Raw genomic sequence first — 22,375 nt, 5'->3', positions numbered from 1 at the left:
AGCGCCGACTGGTTGATGCCTCGGCGCATGCGCAGTGAGAGCCCGGGGGCCGCAGGAGAGCAGAGCTGGTAAGCCCAAATTTTCACTCACAAAATTGACCCGCAGCCGCGAATTAGCTCAACATTTAGTGGTGTCCCGTGTAGGCGTAACGTGCTATTGTGACAACATTTGATCTCGTATAAACGTATTTCCCGTTTTGTGCGTTTCTGAAGCGGTGAGTCGTTTTAGCTTCATTAAGGGCACCATCACCCACTCAGCGTTTAGCATAAATTGAAGAAAATGGCACCGGTTTAATTGTCGTAATTGATTTAATTAGTTGGAAATAGTGCACACCGCTTTGTTTCCGCTGTACACACAAACCCTTAACGTTATTACGATGTTAAATCATTTTTAATAACCGGAATAATGGGTCCCATCGTTTATTTTGAGATATTCGGGACTGGTATTTAACATTAAGCTTTTCACATTCGCCATTTTACATGAAATTTGTAGAATTGTCATCTTGCTACATGCGGTGATGTGTGACTATTGTAAGTCTTTTATTTGAATAAGTAAGTAATGGCTGTTTTAAAGTCAGACATTCACATTGTGTCCCGTCATCGTACTAAATAAAACACGTCAATACTGTAGCGACTTTACATATGGAGAGTTGAATTTCGGCTATTTTTTGACTGATATAGTGACATTGATTATGACGCATGAATGACTTCAGTTCATTATTATCCTCGCTCTTAATTTCATAACAGGAATGCCTGCAAACTGTAATTCCGATGACAAACACACATTTTTGTCATTCAAAAGTGGTTACAGTGTCAATCAAAACTAAGTAACCTGTAATCATCTGCAGATTTAGCCAAAAATAACCTGAAGTTGAAAATGTAGTGGCGCTTCAGTTTCACCTTCGAAGAGGGCTGTGAGCCTTTCAAGAGGACCCCCCGCCCCCCCCCAAACAATTTCATGCATTCTGGGTCTTGGGTAATTTTCAATGGCGTACAATCTCAAATGTCCAACACAATCTGTTCTTGAATGCTGGTCAACCTCAGATTTGTTCATGTTTAGAAAATCTTTTTCCCCCCACAGGAAAGGGTTTATGTTATGTTGCAGCTCATTTTTTAATGAAAAATTTACAGTTGTATGGCTTTAGGAAAGTAAGATGTTGGAGGTTTCACTGTATTTGGCTTTGTGACAGGTGCAAGTCAAAGCTGTTATCCATCAAAAGTGAACATTTTTGTTTTGAGCTCTTGTATTTCGATCTGTGAGATATCGTGCGCAACCTTGAAGACTAGTAAAGTAGTCCTTTATTGGGCAAGCAAGCGTGTTTGGTCAATTTAAACGTGAGTTAAAGTGGACGTCACATGCTTCATACGCAAGGAGAGCTGGTTCCCCCTTAATCCGCAAAGAAAGGTAATGTAAAGTCCTTGTGCTTTTTGGGTTTCAGCACTCCAAAGTAAAGCACAGGGCCGCCGTAATGAGTGCCAAAGTCAACACGGAGTGTCCGCCCAAAGAGCCCGACCGTGGCCCCGTGGCCCCGCCCGCCTCTTCGCCCGGCGAGGGCATCCTCCTCTGCGGGGCGGAGAGCGTGGCTAAGAAACCTCGGCCTCAGACGCACACCACCGCAGCTCTGCTCTTACCAGGTGACGACACTGTGACAACGTCATTGCACAACCTAAAGTCCGCATACAAGGTTCGATTCAAACTCTCACGAAACCAGTTAATAGCCGGCAACACCTGACCAAACTTCAAATTGTCCCTGATTCAAAAATGAGTAGCCCCACTCGCAATTGGGCTCGTAAAAGGCTCAAAAGAGACATCCTGTACCATGGAAAATGTACTTTTTTTTGTTGCTTGTATACAAATAGTTTGGGTCTCTTGAATGCCTGCCTGCCTGCCTGTCTTTCTTCTTTTCCTTTGGGCTCGTCCCGTTAAGGGTCGCCACAGCGCCTCATCCTTTTCCATGTCAGCCTATCTCCTGCATCCTCCTCTCCAACACCAACTGCCCTCATGTCTTCCCTCACGACATCCATCAACCTTCTCTTTGGTCTTCCTCTCGCTCTCTTGCCTGGCAACTCCATCCTCATCATCCTTCTACCGACATACTCACTATTTCTCCTCTGGACTTGTCCAAACCATCCAATCTGCTCTCTCGAACTTTGTCTCCAAAACATCGAACCTCGGCCGTCCCTCCGATGAGCTCACTCTTCTGTCACGTAACACACCCGACGCCTCCCTCCGCCCGTTCCGACCCGCTCGGACCCGTTTCTTCACTTCCTGACCACACTCACCATTGCTCTGGATGGTTGAAGTATCTAAAGTCCTCCACCCTCGCTATCTCTTCTCCCTGCAGCCTCACTCTTCCCCCACCACCCCTCTCACTAATGCACATATATTCTGTTTTACTTCGGCTAATCTTCATTCCTCTGCTTTCCAGTGCATGCCTCCATCTTTCTACCTGTTCCTCCACCTGCTCCATGCTTTCACTGCAGAACATCATGGTCCACGGGGATTCCAGTCTAACTTCATCTGTCAGTCGTTAACCCGGGCCACGACCGATCCGGTATGGAATTCTTTGGATGAACGCTCATATTTGTTTGGCAAAGTTTGAAGGCGGACGCCCTTCCTGACGCAACCCTCTGCGTTTATCCGGGCTTGGGACCGGCCTACGCTTTGCACTGGCTTGTGCCCCCCTTAGGGCTGCATTGAATGCCTGCCTACCTACAAAATGTGAAATTATACGAGCATATAAGTCTTTGGTTAGCTGATTATTTCCAGAAAGCGGTTTATAATAATTAAGAAAAATGTGCATAAATGTGCCCACACACTGACTTTCTCCACTCATGACTTGGCAGTTCGGGCCAAGCAAAGATCTGTCATTTCATTTGCTTAGAAGTGAAAGCCGGACGACACGGAGAGCCGCAGTGCTGTTACGCAGATTAGCGTTAGCTAATAAACCTCTCAGAGTTAGCTTCTGACAACCGCCACATACCAAACCAAAAACCAAACCTGCCGACGTTCTACAGACAGTAAAACATTTTCATATTTACTAACAGAGCTGAGTAGTGCGGTGGAAAAGGGACATGTTCACGTTGCATCGGTTGAATAAAGCGCTTCGAGGACTTCAAGCCAATTGAACCGAAAGCATCTTTCGAAGTGGCCAGTTGTTGCTTGGCAGAATTTGTGGGTCAGTATATTTTGTGCCACTATGCAGTACAAAAATTGTTACGACTCCACTTGCTCACCTTACTGTTTCCATAGCAACACGGCCAAAGGGCTTTGATCGATACACCGCACCGCAAGGAAATGAAAAAGGAAAGTCGGCTTGAGCAGGACAGACACAGACTCCTAAAATAGTGCCGCGAGGATTTTGAGACATAAATCCACAATTGATTTACAGTCTATATTTTTGTATCTATGAATGCATCTTCTGGAGCTGGTGGGCTTCCTACTTGCCCCTAATGCACGTTCGTACCCCTTTACAGCTCCGGCCCCGGCCCATCAAAAAGTGGAGCTGGCGCCGACTGTGGCAGTGACAGACCCGAGTAAAGCTGTCAAACCCACTTTGACGGCGCAGGTGGCGGGGGCTTGTAGCATCGTCCATGTCCTCGAATGGAAGGAAGGGATGGCCATCCTGCCCGGGAGTAACCTCAAGGTGAACTACGAGAACTCATCTTCTTCATTTGTCACAGCTTCATATATGTGAGTTGTTGCAGAACTCTGGAGTGACTCCTCGTTTAAGCGAGTTGAACATCATTAAAATGCCAGCAAACGGCAACAATTTTCATTCATTCAACAAATAACAAATAACAAATAAATACAGACCAGACGTAATAAAGCAGTCAGGTGCCGGACATTGCATTAGCAAACAACTACGCGAGGAATAAATGTCGATCGAAGATTATTCCTCATCAAATTAAACTACTACAAAAAAACGAAACAACATGGATAATAGTGCGCATGTGTCTTTGTTTCTGCAATTGTGTAGTTCTGTGTCAGTGATGTAGGAGCCTTGAGTACATTGATCACTCCAGGGACCCCCGGCACCACCAATGAACCTGCAGCAGGGACTTCTGCCAGATCGATCAATGCAGAAAGCTCCCCGCTGGACAAGCCAGGCAAGCCATTACAAAGACACAACAGTTTTGCTCTTTGCGCTTTTGAGTATATCTAGAAATCAAATGTTAGGAGTCTTAACCCGCGACGACAAAAAAAAAAAGGATTAATTGGTGGGGCAATTCATTCTCATTTCGTGTCCGACCACCACCTTATACATCCCCACAGTCAAAATACAGTGAGTCGATTATGAAATTCAACAGCTGAAATAGATTTTTAGCTATTGAGCAGATATTAGTAGCATGGCGGAGCAACAACATTGCTCTGATGCAAATTTTCTAACTGAAGCATTGATCTGTATTAAGTATACAATGTGCCAGTATTCAAAAGAAATACAAATGGTGAGAGGCCACGATCTGTAATTGTTTGCAGTCATGTACGGTATGTCTTTTCCCTAAGTTGAGCAATGTAGATTTAACTTCCGCAAAGCTTGAATCAAGGGAAGTGGACGGTTTTTGTCGGTTGAATAGGTTTCATCTTAAACGCAAAAAGCTTCTTCACTTGCACGTTTTCGGTGTGGACTCCCTCCATTTATGTGTCCGACGGGAGTGGTCAACAAAACGACGTTGTTGTTGTTCGGTGTGTTTAGCCAAACGACCGTCCCGTATACCGATCAGTTGTTCGCTTGTCTTGTGGCAAAACGGCTCGCTAGGGAAACTCATCCCGTTGAATGAGGCGCTCTTTTGGGGGAGAGATATCAGGAAATTGTTCTAGGCAGACAACAGGGGATGGCTCAAACCTCCTCAGACAAAAGTTGGTCGACCCCAAGGACAAAATCCCGAGAAGCTAACTCGGCAATATTGGCTACGTGCGCAATGGGCCGCTACATTGGATAGACTAAGCAGCCACTGCACAGACACATGGCGCAACGTCGGCGGGTGGCTTCTTTGTGTCCAGAATCACCGGTTCCTTTGACATTCATTCGAGGGCAACAACGGCCAAATTCTCGATAAAAGAAGCCATCTGCGTCGGAGTAGAAAACAAAGGAGAAGGTTTGAGGCATCATCTATCGTCTGCCTATAATTATGTCCTGACATCTCTCCCCCCAAAGAGCGCCTCATTCAACAGGAAGAGCGGCCCGAAAGAGATGAGTGAACGGCTGATTAATATGCACGGAACAAACCCACTCGGGCATAGAAGGACTCCGCACTTCACATTTTACAAAGAAGAAAGAAGCAACAGACAAAAACAGTCCTGTTGTCCTGGATGACTAAGAATCTACACACTCGTGTTGAGCAGTCAGAGCAGAAAAATATTGGAATGATCATATCTTGCCGCCGGGAGCTGGCAAACTAGCTCACGTCATTGATTGCGTGATCATTTAACCAGTGTACTTCACAGTACCATAATAAATACATCCGGCAGGCTTGACCGCATTATAGGACTTTCTGCATAAAGTGCGTCATACAGTGAAGTAAAAGGTCAAGTGCATTTACAGTATACCGAATTCATGAATAGTTTCTTTTTGATTTCAAGTTCACACTATGACCAAAGCATTTGTTGTCTTTGTGTTCCACGCTCTCCTCGATATGTGGCAACCTGCCATTATGTCAGCACATATTGACATTGACAGAGCTGCTGTCTCTCATGTGACACTGACAGCGTGCTAGCTGCAACACGCACCAGTCACTTCATTAGGTACACCTGCATCATGGAACGCTGCGTCAAAATTGTTGTAGGCTGTGTTCCTATACACATGGAGAGAACAAAAAGATGAATTGATTTTCAATAGATTGATTTAAAGCCGCCGGCACGGCACGGCACGGCGGACGACTGGTTAGCACATCTGCCTCACAGTTCTGCGGACCGGGGGTTCAAATCCCGGCCCCGCCTGTGTGGAGTTTGCATGTTCTCCCCGTGCCCGCGTGGGTTCGCTCCGAGCACTCCGCTTTCCTCCCGCATCCCAAAAACACGCATGAATTGGAGACTCTAAATTGCCCGTAGGTGTGAATGTGAGCGCGAATGGTTGTTTGTTTCTATGTGCCCTGCGATTGGCTGGCGACCAGTTCAGGGTGTACCCCGCCTCCTGCCTGAAGATAGCCGGGATAGGAGAAGTGTTGAAGAAAATGGATGGATGGATGATGGAAAGCCAAAACACTGTACCTGTCGACAGGTGCGCAAGTCTCATTGAGAGTTACTTAACTCATTTAATTGAAGTGATGGCCTCAAAAGGTGCAACAAAATAAGTTAAGGATACCATCATTTTTGTCCAGGCGAGCGTCAGGATTTTCTTTTTTATTAATTTGAATATCGGTCAGTCAGATGCTATTGCATTTTTCATTCAGATTTGGAGGTACTTGGAAAGTGTGACGCATGTAAATATTTTGAACACCCCCCCGAAGTCTGCAGTTTGTCACCGGTTTTGTTCATTTGTGTTATTATTCAGATGCGTCGGCTCCTGTGGTCTCAGTGAGCGGCGCAGGTGTGGAGCCAGAAAGGTTACTGCAGGTCAAATCTGAGGTCCAGATGGGACCGGGCCAGCGCACCTATGATCCCAGAGCTCAGAGGATTTACACAGAGGAACTACGCAGAGAGCCCCTGGTGGACAAGTACGTTGATGCACTTCCTACTCCCTCCCTCACTCACTCAGTCACTTTTGGGAGGCACATGCTGTTCGACTCCTTCCGTGGTCCCTCAGGAGGATTGTTGGAGTGGAGAAGGTCCCAGCAGGTGCAAGGGTCACCTCTTTGAATGCTGATCAGCTGAAGCCCATGAGGAAGAGGAAGAGGAAGGAATACCTGGGTCCCTCTGACGAAGACTCTGACATGGAGGGCGTGGTGGGATTTTTTATTTTGACATCACTCACGTGTAACATTTTGGGGATTGTTCCCATTCTTGGATTCGTGCTGCATGACTATGGCACTCTTTAACCCTTCTTTGGCCAAACTTAAAAGAGACATACAATATTCTGCAAAAAGCATGTCTGTGGCGTACGTCAATAATTACAGCATACTTTTTACGGTACGGTACTTAAGGTACTTTTTACCTTCTTTTTCTAACCTTGCAGAAATTAGTCTCTTTTGACGGGGCGGTCCCGTCTCACGCAACTGAACCGCTGCTCACTCCGCCCCCAAATGCATGCAAAAGCGACATCCAATCGTAATACCATAATGATGATAATACATTTTCCGCCTTTCAAGACACTCAAGCACACCTTATAATAAGAAGATAAAACATAAAATAAATGAAAATATAGGAAAATAAATGTGTCACATTTGTTACATTATCCGTGGTACTGAGACCAGTGCGGTATTTTTATAATGGAGCATGAGGAAAAGACTCATCGTACGTGGATGTTATCCTTTCCTTAATATAATTGGACTAGATATAAGAATGTTGAAACCATCCACCCCATTTTCCATCCATGCATCCATTTTCCGAGCCGCTTCTCCTCACGCGGGCTCGCGGGCGTGCCGGAGCCCATCCCAGCTGTCATCGGGCAGGAGGCGGGGTACGCCCCGAACCGGTTGCCAGCCCATCGCGGGGCACATACAAACAAACAACCATTCGCACTCACATTCACACCTACGGGCAATTTAGAGTCCTCAAGCATGCGTGATTTTGGGATGCGGGAGGAAACCGGAGTGCCCCCCAGCAAACCGACGCAGGCGCGGGGAGAACATGCGAACTCCACAAAGGCGGGGCCGGGGATTGAACCCCGGTCCTCAGAACTGGGAGGCAAATGTGCTAACCAGTTGCCCGCCGTGCCGCCGATGTTTAAACCAAACATTGTTATTTCTCTCGTTGGTAAAATTGGTAAGGAGTTGACATGAGGAAGAAAGGACGAAACCTAAAAAAAAACATGGCTGACATTTGCACACATGCGTTAACGTGCCCTTTGGCAACTTGAAGGGCGGAGACACATTTTTCATTTTCAGAACAGTGTTGGAACAGCTTTGCAAATGTATCTCATCTTTTTTCTAAGGACGACAAAATGGAAGATCTGAAAGCAGATGGCAGATACATCAGGGCAGGTAGGGATGCTTACCATTTTATGCTTTTTATTATGTGATTTGTTTGCTTTTTGTTTACTGTACTTGATCCCGCTGGATCAGAACAACGCCGTCGTTGCCTCCGCCAGAGAGGTTTCGTTTCTTTGGCTTTGCTCTTTTTTTTTTAATTAGTTTGTGTGCAACTGTTCATCAATAGGGCAGCACAGCGATGTACAGGTGCCTCTCGATCAATTAGAATGGTGTGAAAAGCTTAATTAAGTTAGATAGTTCGATTCAGAAAGTGAAACTCGTGTTAGAGATGCGCTACACACACAGAGAGTGAAATATTTCATGTTTTTTAATATACATTACAGCAAACGAAAACCGCATATTCACCATCTAGAAACTAGAATATGAAATAACAAACAACAACAGTATGTAGTGTTTGAATCCTTATCATGTATGAGTACTGAAATAAATGAACTTTTGTACCATATTGTAATTTATTGAGCTATAGCTGTAGTAGTTAGAGCGTCTGCCTCACATCCGAGAGGTTGCTGGTTTGAGTCTCAGCTCAGGCCCTTCTGTGTTATGGATTCTGTTTTTATAATATTCAAAATGAATTACCGATTACATAGCTGACAAATGTGCTCCGATGAATTCAAATCCCACTTAACATGTTCAGAATGTCAGAAATGAATATGAATTCGTATGATCATTCTTCACGCGAGCGGTCTGATCAGCGAGGTGAGGGGGGGGTGGGGGGGGTCGTCATCAACTTCTGAAGCTGACTGTACCCGGACCGGATTGCGTGCTGAGCAGAGAGAAGACGACCATATTTAGACATCTGTCTTCATCTGGCATGGTCTTGTGCTAAAAGTAGAAAAAGACTGTGCTTCAAAACTAGCACTGAGGTCACCACGTTTATTGCTGCATAATATTCACTTGGCAAGGATGCCGCATTTAGCCCGAACATCCGATGAGATTTGGAGTTCACGTAACACAAAATTGCGCTAACTCAACCCTTTGACGACATAACTCATTGGAGCGTTAGTTCTCGTGGTGTCCTGTTGCAATGAACATCCCATAATTTGGCCACGTTTGGGTTGAAGGTGGAGACACGAAGGCGGAGCTGTGGACGTGGACTCAGTATCTGGAAGAATCCAAAACTATCGCTGCTCCCGACAAGCTTTTCCAAGAGGTACTTTTTCACGTTGATATTCACACCTGGCCTTAAACAACGTTCGACTTTAACTTGATAGCTGCTTAATCCATTCGAAGGTCTCTATTAGCCTCATCCTCAATTTTAACTGAAGACCCTGATCACAACGTGGTTCCTCATTAGGACCAATCTTACTCCAATGTATGACAATTAACGTGACAATTACATCCCGGTACTGTAAACATGAGTGACACGGTGACTTACTGTCAACTAATGATACAAAAACACAACCTATTACTCGATCGTCGAACCAATAAAAACGGATCTGGGTCCTGACCTTAAGTTTGGGGAGAGCTGCTTTCGACTGTCCAATTGCAATCAGTTTGTAAAAGGCTGTTCTGAACCCGCTGCAACTCCGGCTTTCCTGTGATTGAGCCCAATGAACGTGATATTGGCTGGAAAAAGAATCCGAACAATTCTGTTGATCTACGATGCCGCATCTGCTCGAAAGATAGGATTTTTTTTTCAATCGTGAAGTTTGCTAGCAAGTGCCTTTGGAAAATACATTGGAATTTTGCAAAATCAGTATGACGCAGGAAGAACGTTCTTGCAAACGTCCTTGTTCTGTGGTCTAATCTGACGGAAGTAGGACTGGATCGCTGGCGGCATGGTGGAAGAGTAGTTTTTAGAGTTTCTGCCTCCCGGCAATAATTGAACAGCTCCTAATGCCTGACGTTGGCGTCTTTCAGAGGGGGACTGAATGTTCTCCCTATGCCAGTATGGTGTTTCCACTTTCCTGCTGTTCATTTACAGTCAGTGTAATGACACAAGATCTGGATTGGGTCCCCGGTCGCGAGACGGATTAAATGCATCCATAAATGCAAATGTGACTCATAAAGCTCTTCTCTTTTGTCCAGACTCAGAGGGCGCCCGCAGTGAAGAACGGCTTCAAACAGGGGATGAAGCTGGAGGGTATCGACCCGCAGCACCCGTCCATGTACTTTGTTCTGACTGTGGCCGAGGTAAGACGCGCGCGCTGTGAATTTTGACATCGACACGGATGTTCATGGCCGACGCTCATTTTCCGGCCGGCATTTTAGTCAGGTTCACCGGAGTACATTGTGAAACCCCGGCCAACTGCACCGTCGCGCTCGGTGGCGGTGGGGCTTTTTGACTCATGTCGTCACGCAGGTGTGCGGCTATCGTCTGCGCCTCCATTTTGACGGCTATTCTGACTGCCACGACTTCTGGGTGAACGCCAACTCGCCTGACGTGCACCCTGTTGGCTGGTGTGAGAGCACAGGACACAAACTGCACACTCCCAAAGGTCAGAGGTGATCACAGAGAAAAACAGAATGTCGCCCGCTTTTATTCGATAACCAACGTTGACGTCCGCGTCATCGCCGCTGCCCTCCAGGTTGTAAAGAAGAAGAGTTTACGTGGACCAACTACCTAAGAATGACAAAAGCACAAGTGGCCCCCAAAGAACTGTTTGCCAGTCCTGGAAGGGTAACGCCTACCAACTCATAACATGATTACATGCTCATATGGTGACGTGGATAAACTGATTGATTTACTGTCAGAATCCAACTTTTAATCACTTCATTTGTCAATCATTTGGGTTTTTTAAATTGTATGCTTACATCTTTGTGGGTGCAGTTCGGAGAAGGCCCATTTACTGTAAGTTCCAGTACGACTGTACCTGTGCATAAAGCAACGTACGTAAAGGTGCGCTCGCATGAGTTTGGTGTGGAAGAACTTAACCTGACTCTAAGAGGGTAGTGTCACAAATTTTACTGAAGTAGGGAAACTCACTTCGTTCCACTTGCTGACACTGGAGGCTGCATTAAAAGAACCTGCCAGGTTATTATGATTTGAACTTGTTTGAACACATCTTGTACAATTGTAATACAAAATCACTTTTTACTCAAATAAATGTTTACAAGTGCTTTAATGATCAAATCTCTTCTGCCTCAACTTCACGTAGGAATTTGTCTACAGCACAAGAATTACAAAACACATTCAGAAGTTGTTTCTTGATATTCAGTTGTGTCTGCCATTTAATAGATCGACACCAAGTGTGACTTCGAGATTGCGATGAAACTCGAGGCCGTCGATCGCATGAACCCCTCCCTCATCTGCGTCGCGACCATCACCGACGTGGTGGACAACCGCTTCCTGGTGCACTTTGACAATTGGGACGACACGTACGACTACTGGTGAGCCGCGATGAGATGCTTATTCACAGCAGGACGTGAGTAGATACTGAAGCGAGACGTTAACAATAGCGCGCGGGGACTGCGGAACTCTCCGAGGCTCAGACATTCATCGCATTAAACTGCGTGTTTGCCTTTCAATGCAAACTTTGTCACACTGGTTGTTGAATATATTGTTACATATGCAGGTGTGATGCCACCAGTCCCTACATCCATCCTATTGGTTGGTGCCAGGAGAGAAATCTGCCCTTAACACCACCCCAAGGTGAGAATTTCATTGTTTCTGCTCTTACGTTTTTTAAACGTCAATATTCATGTTCGACAAGTCATACTTTCCTTCATATTCCGTGTCTGTGCTATGATGTTTTCTTCTGAAAGCAGTCAAACAATGTGACATGCAATTTACATCTACATAATACAATCAACATGCACTTGAGTATATTACATTAGCACTACACTTGTCTAGTGAGACGTGCAGTTAAAGTAGACACACACACACACACACACACACAGCACTGAAGAGATTTTTTCTGTGATATTAATGGGAACGTTTGTTTGTTTGTTTGTTTGTTTGTTTTGCTCCAGATTATCCTGACCAGGGAGCGTTCTCCTGGTCCCACTACCTGCATGAGACTTGTTCCAAGGCAGTGGCAGCTGACTCATTTAAAATGGTGAGAACGTGTGATATCCCTCAAAACTCACCTTTCAGATCGCGCACGGATTATTGGCTTTACGCACCCCTCTTCGTTTTAGTATTACAACCCCAATTCCAATGAAGTTGGGACCTTGTGTTAAACATAAATAAAAGCAGAATACATCCATCCATCCATTTTCCGAGCCGCTTCTCCTCACAAGGGGCGCGGGCGTGCCGGAGCCCATCCCAGCTGTCGTCGGGCAGGAGGCGGGGTACGCCCGGAACCGGTTGCCAGCCAATCGCAGGGCACACATAAACAAACAACCATTCACACTCACATTCAAAACAGAATGCAATGATACAAAGACAAGATATTTCAGGTTCGAACTGATCAACTTTATTGTTTTAGCAAATAATCACCAACTTAGAATTTTATGGCTGCAACACATTCCAAAAAAGCTGGGACAGGTGGAAGAAAAGACTGAGAAAATTGAGGAATGCTCATCAAACCCGTGTTTGGAACATCCCACAGGTGAACAGGCTCATTGGGAACAGGTGGGTGCCGTGATTGGGTAGAAAAGGAGCTTCCTTCAATTGCTCAGTCATTCACAAGCAAAGATGGGGCGAGGTTCACCTCTTTGCGAACAAGTGCGGGAGAAAATAGTCCAACAGTTGAAGGACAATGTTCCTCAACGCACAATTGCAAGGAATTGAGGGATTTCATCATCTTCCGGTCCTGTAATATCGTCAAAAGGTTCAGGGAATCCGGAGAAATCACTTGCACGTAAGCGGCAAGGCCGAAAACCAACATTGAACGCCCGTGACCTTCGATCCCTCGGGCGGCGCTGCATCAAAAACCGACATTGATGTGTAAAGGATATCGCCACATGGGCTCAGGAAAACATCAGAAAACCAATGTCAGTAAATACAGTTCTACAGCTACATCTGTAAGTGGGACTTGAAACTCTACTATGCAAAGCAAAAGCCATTTATCAACAACACCCAGAAACGCCGCCGGCTTCTCTGGGCCCGAGCTCATCTAAGATAGACTGACGCAAAGTGGAAAAGTGTTCTGTGGGCCGACGAGTCCACATTTGAAATTGTTTTTGGAAATTGTGGACGTCGTGTCCTACGGGCCAAAGAGGAAAAGAACCATCCGGACCGTTATGGACGCAAAGTTCAAAAGCCGGCATCTGTGATGGTATGGGGCTGTGTTGGTGCCAATGGCATGGGTCACTTACACATCTGTGAAGGCACCGTTCATGCTGACAGGTACATACAGGTTTTGGAGAAACACATGCTGCCATCCAAGCAGCGTCTTTTTCACGAACGCCCTGCTTGTTTCAGCAAGACAATGCCAAACCAGAGTCTGCATGTGTTACAACGGCGTGGCTTTGTAGTAAAAGAGTGCGGGTACTAGACTGGCCCGCCTACGGTCCGGACCCGTCTCCCGTTGAAAATGTGCGGCGCGTTATGAAGCGTAAAATACGACAACGGAGACTCCCGGACTGTTGGAACGGCTGAAGCTGTACATCGAGCAAGAATGGGAAAGAATTCCACCTCCAAAGCTTCAACGATTCGTGTCCTCAGTTCCCAAACGTTTATTGAATGTTGTTCAAAGAAAAGGTGACGTGACACAGTGGTAAACACGACCCCGTCCCAGCTTTTGGGGAACGTGTTGGAGCCAATGATTATTTGCTAAAAACAATCGAGTTGATCAGTTTGAACCTGAAATATCTTGTCTTTGTGGGGTATTCAACGAAATATAGGTTGAACATGATTTGCAAATCATTGTATTCTGTTCTTATTTATGTTTAACACAACGTCCCAACTTCATTGGAATTGGGGTTGTATTTTATTTTGTTGTATTAATATTGCTCTATGAATGACTGGTGGGTGACCAGTCCTAGGCACAAAATCACATGCGACCCTGAAAAGAACAAGCGGTATAGAAAATGGACGGAGAGAAGGATATATTATTATTGTATGTAAGAGAGTTGGTTGTCTTGATAATGTAATAGGTTACCTCGTCCTCCCGCAACACAAGCTCTGTTTTTTAAACTGTATTTACTATAGATGTGGTGTCTTCATAGATCCAAAAATGTTAATTTATAAAAAAGGATATCGGAGCAGAGACTACAGAGTATCTCTCGAACGTTCTCCCAGGCGCAGTCCACTAGTAGAACGTCGTCTGAGAAGAGTGGAAGCCTTTGTAGCTGCAAAAGGGTGTCAAAAGTCCATATTTTCTTCAATTTTCACTTTCTGAATGTGGAATGCCCTCTCTCCTCATGTTTTTTTACATACACACAGAAAAGAAAAGAAAAGTCAGCTCGCTTTCGAGTTTTTTTTCCATGTCCTGGGGCCTCATGTACAAAAAGTGGCGTAGGTTATTTTTCACGGGGGCGGTCCGACGTATCAAGAGTGAAAGGACCGTGGAAATGCGAGGTGCCTCGCGCCAACTGCATGACTGGCGTGCGTGCGCACGTTTCTCCAGCTTTTGGTGCTTCGGCGACACTTCGAGGCGATGCTGGGAAACTGGTATCCTCAATTCTGCACATCAGAGACACATGAACAATTCATGCCCGGCAACACTTGATTTCAACAATGTAATTGAGGCAAGGACTCAGAATTCATTTGCTAACCAGTGTATTTAATGAACCGCTGATATTTGCGAGGACACCTATTAAGTGTTCAAGGCGATCATTTATGCCGCCTACTGCCCTCACAATCGCTTCGTGACTGCAGCACAGGCACTGAAAAAAAAATCACAAAAAAAGAGTCCTTTGAATGTACTTCATTTGAACATGTACATTGGTTGCACATGATTAAAATGTATTCAAATGAAGTTTTTTTTTAAGGGGAAGAGGAGTAAATGATGTCATTTGAACACATTTGAATCACGTGCGACCGATGTACGTTCAAATGAAGTACATTCAAAGGACTCTCTTTACCAGTCTGCACGGGTGCAGCAGCAGCCGGTTGTTGGAGCGTCATCGCGTCGGATGCCGGAGGAGACGACGGGGACGGTGGACGAATCCCCGAACGTGTAGCGCGGCGCGTGGCTGCGACTGCACATAAAAGAGTCCTTTGAATTTCCTTCATTTGAACTTGTACATCGGTTGCACGTGATTCAAATGTGTTGAAATGACATCACCCCTAAGAAAATTAAAAAAAAATAATAATAATTTCAGTGCCCGTGTCCTCTCCTGTGTATTAAAATAATAAACGGAGTCATAAAAACGGACTCCATTTTTGGATATCCTCTTTGATATGCTGATGTGCTTCTATTTGAATCGAAAAGATTGATTACAAATACCGCAGATAGAACATTTCCGCATGAAGCTTTATCTCACGGGGCCGAGTGTGGGTTACTGTATGAACGCATTTGTTGCGAGTTCTACAAAGACATGGTATTAAACCTTGTGGGGTGATCCCCTGAGAGAGCAGCGTCCTCTCAGGGGATCCTCCGCCCTCCGCGCCGGTCCTTCCGTCTTTTTTTTGGCCACACTTTGGCGCTGGGCAGCCGCCCTCCGCTTCACATCCACCTTAATGTCTGACCACTTCTTTTTTAGTTGAAAGTGCGCGCACTGTCGTGACCTCACAGCATTGACAGCCGCACACGCGTTGTCCCATTCGCTCCTCTTTGGCGCCGGAGGACAGCGTGCCAAAGAGGATTTTCTCGCGCACCTCCGCTTCATTGAGAAAATGTATTTTTCTTCATTACCTTGCTCATTGTCCGGGATCTCAGGTGCAGGGTTCATTTAAATGTGATTTGCATATTTAAATGTGGCCGTGGACAGGGAGGAGTCGGTCACTCCCGCATGTGCGCTCGCTTCCGCGTTGATCGGGATGTACGACGGAAATGCGCTGGGATTCGTGCGTTGATACATCTGGATATTTTTCTGGATTTCAGCGTACGCCATGTTTCGGGAGGAAATCCACGCAAGTCCTTGTACATTGAGGCCCCTGGTGTAGTCAGAAACGACTCTGAGAGTGAACCAGGTGCTCGACAGTGTTGTCTTTCTTTAAACTTGTAGCGTCCAGCCCGCAGCTTCCAGCCTCAGATGAAACTGGAGGCTGTGGACAAGAGGAGTCCCGGTCTCATCCGAGTGGCAACGGTGGAGGAAGTCGAGACTCACCGCATCAAGGTATTTTGTGTGCGCGCGCGCGCGTGTGTGTTTTCTAGTAGCCCGCCGTGTTTGTCCTTCCCGCAGATCCACTACGATGGCTGGAGTCACATCTATGACGAGTGGATGGACTCGGATCATCCTGACATCCACCCGGCGGGCTGGTGCGAGGCCACGGGTCACCCGCTCAAACCCCCCCCGCAGGACACCAAAACGAAGCAGACACACGGTAGTTGGAAGAAATGAATTAAAGGCTTATAGTGCTTGTTTATACTTCGCAGGAATCGGAATATGGGAATAGAATTGTCACGTACATTTGAGCGCTGACATTAGTTTTTCTCTTTTAAGGAGTCTTCTAAAAACATGACGACGGGACACAATTGTGTCAAAACGTGTAAAGACGAGACGCAAAAAATGAAAACTACGTTTTGGAAAGTTATTCAAAACGTCAGATTTTAGTGACCTGAAATATTTAACGTGGGGATGAAAGGCCTCCTTGTGTATGTCTGTATACGGTCATCCATATCTTTGTGCTCAGGTCCAAGGGAGCCTCCCACTCTGGCCCAGTCCACTTACCCGCCATCTGTTCCCTGCAAGCCCATCGGCCACACCAGAACCAGCAAGTACAGCTTCCACAACAGGTGAGCTAGGCCTCTGCCGTCCTTTTGAAAGATGCGGGCATTCGAAATGTGCAGGTTCCCGCGTCCAAAGCAACCCATTTCGCAAAACGAACGTCGTCCTTCGAAACAGGAAGTGTCCGACTCCGGGTTGCGACGGTTCAGGCCACGTGACCGGCCGCTTCACGGCGCATCACTGTGTTTCGGGCTGCCCGTTAGCCGAGCGCAACCAAGGCAGGCTCAAGGTGGAGCTGTCGGACTCGGAGAGCAAGAGGAGTCTGTGTTTTGGCCAGAGGACCAAGAAGACACATTATCGTGGCAGGTAAAGGTGCGTGTGCGTGCGCGTGAGAGAGAGAGAGAGAGTCTGTGCGAACATTCACTTTTATTTTGATTTTGAATTTTCTTCATCTTTTTTCCCCAGGATTGGACGTCCCCCTAAATACAGGAAGAACCAGCCGAGAGACTATCAGAGTGAGTTTATAGCTCATAATTTATGTACAGTAGTGTGTATTAGTCCAAGTCTTCTGAATCATTTTTGACACTTCATAACAAGCTTATAATTGGTATTACTTGTTTTATTTGTATTATTTTGGTTCCTGTGTTTTATACATGTGCGTTATTTTATTTTTCGTTTTTGTACTTCTTACTTTTCGTGAAGTGAAGTGAAAGGCGCCCACATTAAAATGTATTTGAATTATTACTAGAATAATCATGATCATCCTTATTATTAGTCGTAGTGGTATTCACCTAAAATCCGAATGTACGCGAGTTATGTAATGTGCCAGTGTGTATTGTCCATTTGCGGAATGATTGTGATTCCGGGTTGCGGTCGTCAAGAGCGCGTCTATCCGCCGTCGTTCGTGTCGGCTCTGAGCGCTCAGTCAGACCGCGCTCTGTCGCTGTGCTGGGAGCAACACTGTAAACTGCTGCCCGGCGTCCTGGGCATTCCCGCCAGTCAAGTGGCGGCTTGGAGTGTGGACGAGGTGAGTTTTCATTTCTTGTCTTGAGGAAGTCTTTGAGTCTTTCGGCTAACTATGGCGATTTCCGGTCTTTTCTACCCCAGGTCTTCAGCTTTGTGCGTGATCTAATCGGCTGTGAGGATCAGGCTCGTCTTTTTAAAGAAGAGGTAGGATGCCCGTCGCAATGCGGCGGAACCTCGAAACGGCAATGCCGCCCATCTCGTATTCATTCCAGACTCAACCCGCAATGTGTGAAATCCGCCCTATCGAGAATTCATGTAAAGCCTATCAAAAAAAAAAAGTCGGTTGCTTTTTTTAAAGTATTCCATAGCATCCATTCTGACGCTCACCCGCGCCGTTCTCCAAAAAAGAGGCAAAGCAGGCTTGCTTTGAACTGTTAATTTGTCACTCCCAGTTGAAGTTGACTGTCAAACCGAAACGTTGTATCATTAATGTTCAGCCAAACCATGTCATTTCGACAGAAGTCCGCCAGCTTAATGCTAACACATAAGGCCAAAGTCACGGTGATCAAAGTTAAGACGCATATTTTGTTCATTCATTTTGAAATAAACAGGGAGGGGGGCTAACAAATGTTTCCACTTGCGTAACAGTAAAGAATCTTAAAATGTCGCCTGTTCGTAGAAGTACGAACTGAACCATTTACGTTATTCCCGAGAGGCGAATTGTTTCCGAATCCGATGAAATTGGAAGTCGACTCGGGTCTCAAAACAGGTCGCGTTCGAGGGTCCCCCGCGGTACGTTTGCCTGGAATTTCACAAACGATGCAAAAATATTTGTGGCGGGCAGTAGTTCAAGAAGTACCTCTTGTAGCTGTAGCGATAGATGTTTGCGTCAAGTAACGGCTGTGAAATCGTTTGGACGCTGTAATACGGTGTCTAGATTGTCGCCGGGGCGTCTCGAGACTTTAGCGGTGTGTAATGTTACTGGAGCGGCCGGGCCACCGGAGTTGTGCGCAGTGCTTTTCAAAAACACACTCAAATGATCAGGGAAGGTTTCACGGATAGCTTCCGTTCGTGTTTCGTGGTATTTGCCTTGACTACTTAAGCTTCCGACCGCAGTGCTTTAAAAGTAACTTGCAGTTCGAAAACAAAAGAACCCCGCGATGAGCGCTTATGTACGTTTATGAACTCCCAAAACGTCAACATGTTCCCACCAAAGAATAGGTGAAGAGGTGGAAAAACAACAGTTGGTGTCATATAAATATCGTGCACAGTGCTCAAGATAAATGAAAAGTATCCAATTTTCCAAATTCTGATGATGTTTACACTCACCTGCGGTTGAACGCTTCGCGGCAGATGATTGACGGCGAGGCCTTCCTGCTGCTGACTCAGGCCGACATCGTGAAGATCATGAGCATCAAGCTCGGCCCCGCCCTCAAGATCTCCAACGCCATCCTCATGTTCAAGAGCACAGACGAGGCGCTCAAATGAATCCGTCTCCTCTCTCGGGCTTCGGGCGTGGGCGCGGTCGTCTCGTGCCAAATTGGTCGTGCGAGGCCGAGACCCCTCGCCTGAGCCCTTTTCGTTTTTCGTGTGTTTCGTGTCCTGTGCCCATCAGATGGTATGGGGAGGTGTAGAAGCAGCAGAAGTAAAGGACAATTTAAGGAAGAGCGTGACAGACACAAAATGGATACCGGGGTGAGCGAGGGAACATCATCGCATTTTAGTCGAAGAAGCAGTTGCCTCATTGCGGGCAACTTTCCCAAAAATGGAGTTCTTGTTGCCAACGCTAATGTCTTATTTGGTGACCCTTTGGCTGGAAGTGGCAAAAGTCGATAAAAGGTTGTGTGACCAAATGGAAAATACACATCCATCCTTTTTCTCGAGCGCTTATACTCGCTGACATTGAATTTGTTGGCTTTACCTTGTTACGTGTAGAAACACCCTCCTGCTGAAATAACAAGAGCATTCCAATCAACTAAACATTGAAAACATTGCATGTGCCTTTTTGTCCAAATGTAAAATAAACGATGAAAATAGCAATTAAAAACAGATTTTATTATTATCATACTCATGATGATCCCTCAAGGGGAAATTGAAATTGTCATATTCTTATGTTTATTTTTTTTTGGTCGCTTTCCTGTGTGATTTCCAGCTGGAGGATTCCCATTTGCCAACCCCCCAAAAAGTCGGGCGTTCGCCCATTTACAAAAGCACAGTCGGTGTTGCCAACGTAGCGATTTGCTCGACGTATTTAGCGACTTTTCTGGCCGCTCGAGCGACCCTTTTTCAAAACGGCGCCGAGTTCAGTTTTATTTTCCCAGGTGTCCCTGTACGCCACTTTGAGACGCCACTGACTTACGTTGTTCGTGACATTTCTGCTGATTAACAGTGCAAAGGTACGGAACCCCAGACATGACATGAGGGGGGAATTTATTATTATTATTATTTTTTTTTACACGTCATGTCTGGGGCTCCGTACAAAGGAGTTGTTGGGAAAATGAATACGGCTGCAACCCAAATGAACACGCCAGGGTAAGTAAATGCGATCGATTTTAATCGTGAGTTGCAATTCTGGTTGAAAACAACACGGGAAAGTTTAAATGCAGTGTAAAAATGAAGAGCGCGGTCAGTGAGTAAAATACGTAATGCAGTAGACAAGGCCGGCCAGTGAAGCTCTTTGAAGCTTTTTTTGGGTGCAATAATAATAATAATAATAAAGAGCTATTTCTGTACGAGAATTGGAAAAAAAAGAATTTAAGTTTTAAGTTTGTAACTGATGTATTTTCAGGATTTCTTTAGTATTCGCCTTCTTGTTTGTCTTTTCTGCCTCAAAATGTGTCCCACTTTGAGTTCCCGCTTCAAAAACAAACAAACAAACAAACAAAAAAAACAATACAGGGAATCTCAATGACAGAACTTTTATTGCATTTTTTCAATACAATTTATTTATTCATTTTTTTGTGGATGCATTGGCATTTGAGCACAACTGTGAACCCCAAATGGGATTAGAGTGTTGAAATCACTATAAACAAGTTTACACTTCAATGTCATTATTGGATTTTGTGTGTTATGTCACTGGAATGTCTTAAGGGCTCTCGGCTTTGTGTCTCTCTGGTGAGCGTGTGTTAAGACAATGTTGAATCACAAATTGTCATTTCAATAAATGTGCGAAGTTGACTTTTTGGTTTTTTTTTTGGGAGCCCTCACAATTATGTACACCCACATATGGAGTGAAATGTACCGCGGTGTGTTGCACTATTGACTATAAACGCACTTTGCTTTGAGCATATCCCCCTATTGACCATATTGTCATCAACACACGGACGTGGTGGTGCTTCTCTTCTCACGATTTTGCCCTTCACTGCCACGTGGAAGGAAGCATGCGATATACAGACAGTTAGTTGTCTTCGCTTTCTTAGGTCGAACATGATCTTTTCTGGGACACCGGCCGACGGGAGACCGTATGAACTCTCGAGCAAGTTTTCAAATCGGAAATAATCGAAATAGATTTTATGTATCAGCTTTTTCTTCTCTTGACCATAAATCTTCTCACTTCTTTTTGGCCAAGGAAAAGTGAGGTCGCACCTAATGCTGTTATAAGAGGGGAGCAACGTGCTTCTCGAGTGTACAGTATTCTTGTGGGCATGAGTGATATTATGCCAGCACACACATTCCGATTTTGGACATCTTAAGCGATTTTTTAAAAACTCATTCGCTGCCAGGCTTCCCGGTTAACACGGACATTTGACTTCTAAAGCCGTCAATGGCAGTGAATGTGGTTTCCATGTGAGAGACCTGACACGGGACGAGGAAAACATCAGCATGTGTGTTATTTTACTGCTTGTATTCGACTCGCATGATTTGTTAGGCACAGTTTTCATGCGGGATGACCTTCCCGATGCAACCCGCGCATTTTTTTATTTTAATTTTATAAGTCCAAGCTTGGGACTGACCGCGGCTGGGTATCGCTGAAGCAATATACCACACTACGCCGCCGGTGCAAGAGCAGATTCGATATTCCATCAAAATCCATCCATCCATTTTCTTTAGCGCTGACCCTTATTAGGGTCGCTGGTGAGCTGGACCCGATCCAAACCAACCGTTTAGACTCAAAGTCACACCTATGGACAATTTAGTCCTCAATGAGCCTAACTTAGCATGTGTTTGCAATGAGGGAGGAAGCCGGGGTACCAGCAGAAAACCCACTCGAGCACTATACTGTCCTTTGGAAAACAAGAACAGTCCAACCAAGATACTGGAACGCCTCCACGAAACCAGACACACACAAGTCACCTCGCCCAATGTTGTTGAACAACTTCCATCAATCATTCACTCTCTTGAGGTGCACAACTGACCTGAGATCAGTCAGCGGAGGGCAAGCGGCTGCTGCTGCTGCACACGGTTTGGTCAAAACCTGGTTGTCTACTTGCACTCACAGGTGAGCATGCTGCATTCACTCTACACATACTGATTACAAAATACCTTTGTGTGTGTAGATATATGGGCTTTTTTTCCCCCTATTTCTGTCTTCTTTGAAACATCACTTTGCTGTTAATTCATAGTACGTTGTTATTCAAGTGGGTTTGCTGGTGTTTTCAAGCTGTTGAATGAGGAGTGGAGATCTTTTTTTTCTTCTTCTTCTTCTTCTTCTTCCTAAT

At 45.5% G+C, this 22,375-nt stretch overlaps 1 protein-coding gene across 11 annotated transcripts; it reads left to right on the top strand.

Annotated features, from left to right (window-relative positions):
• Positions 1–14: 14 nt before the first annotated feature.
• l3mbtl1 (L3MBTL histone methyl-lysine binding protein 1) lies at positions 15–22,151 on the top strand. 11 transcript variants are annotated; one of them, XM_061671150.1, is made up of 22 exons: positions 15–68; positions 1,439–1,634; positions 3,477–3,646; positions 3,980–4,109; positions 6,494–6,656; positions 6,746–6,884; positions 8,033–8,081; positions 9,152–9,240; positions 10,119–10,223; positions 10,393–10,528; positions 10,619–10,710; positions 11,269–11,420; positions 11,606–11,682; positions 12,003–12,088; positions 16,089–16,199; positions 16,266–16,407; positions 16,717–16,819; positions 16,929–17,117; positions 17,217–17,266; positions 17,633–17,778; positions 17,859–17,921; positions 22,060–22,151. In XM_061671150.1, exons 2-22 carry the CDS (start codon positions 1,469–1,471, stop codon positions 22,069–22,071), a joined length of 2,370 nt encoding a protein of 789 aa, XP_061527134.1. In that variant the 5' UTR covers positions 15–68; positions 1,439–1,468; the 3' UTR covers positions 22,072–22,151. The 11 variants fall into 11 exon arrangements, 9 of the variants coding, with proteins under 9 accessions (XP_061527134.1, XP_061527128.1, XP_061527173.1 ...); XM_061671144.1 differs by lacking the exon at positions 22,060–22,151 and adding an exon at positions 19,071–20,894; XR_009768230.1 differs by lacking the exon at positions 22,060–22,151 and having other exon boundaries at positions 17,581–17,778.
• Positions 22,152–22,375: the final 224 nt, after the last annotated feature.

The sequence above is a fragment of the Phycodurus eques genome, chromosome 1 (genome assembly GCF_024500275.1).
Source record: "Phycodurus eques isolate BA_2022a chromosome 1, UOR_Pequ_1.1, whole genome shotgun sequence".
NCBI classification, from domain to species: Eukaryota; Metazoa; Chordata; class Actinopteri; order Syngnathiformes; family Syngnathidae; genus Phycodurus; species Phycodurus eques.
Note: the sequence above shows the minus strand (reverse complement) of the source record. Positions and strands in the feature narration are given on the sequence as shown.

Coding starts and splice junctions, on each gene's coding strand:
- l3mbtl1 (XM_061671130.1), top strand. CDS start 1,469: ATGAGTGCCAAAGTCAACACGGAGTGTCCGCCCAAAGAGCCCGACCGT. Junction 6,885..8,032: donor ACTCTGACATGGAGGGCGTG/GTGGGATTTTTT, acceptor CTTTTTTCTAAG/GACGACAAAATGGAAGATCT. Junction 11,421..11,605: donor GACGACACGTACGACTACTG/GTGAGCCGCGAT, acceptor TTACATATGCAG/GTGTGATGCCACCAGTCCCT.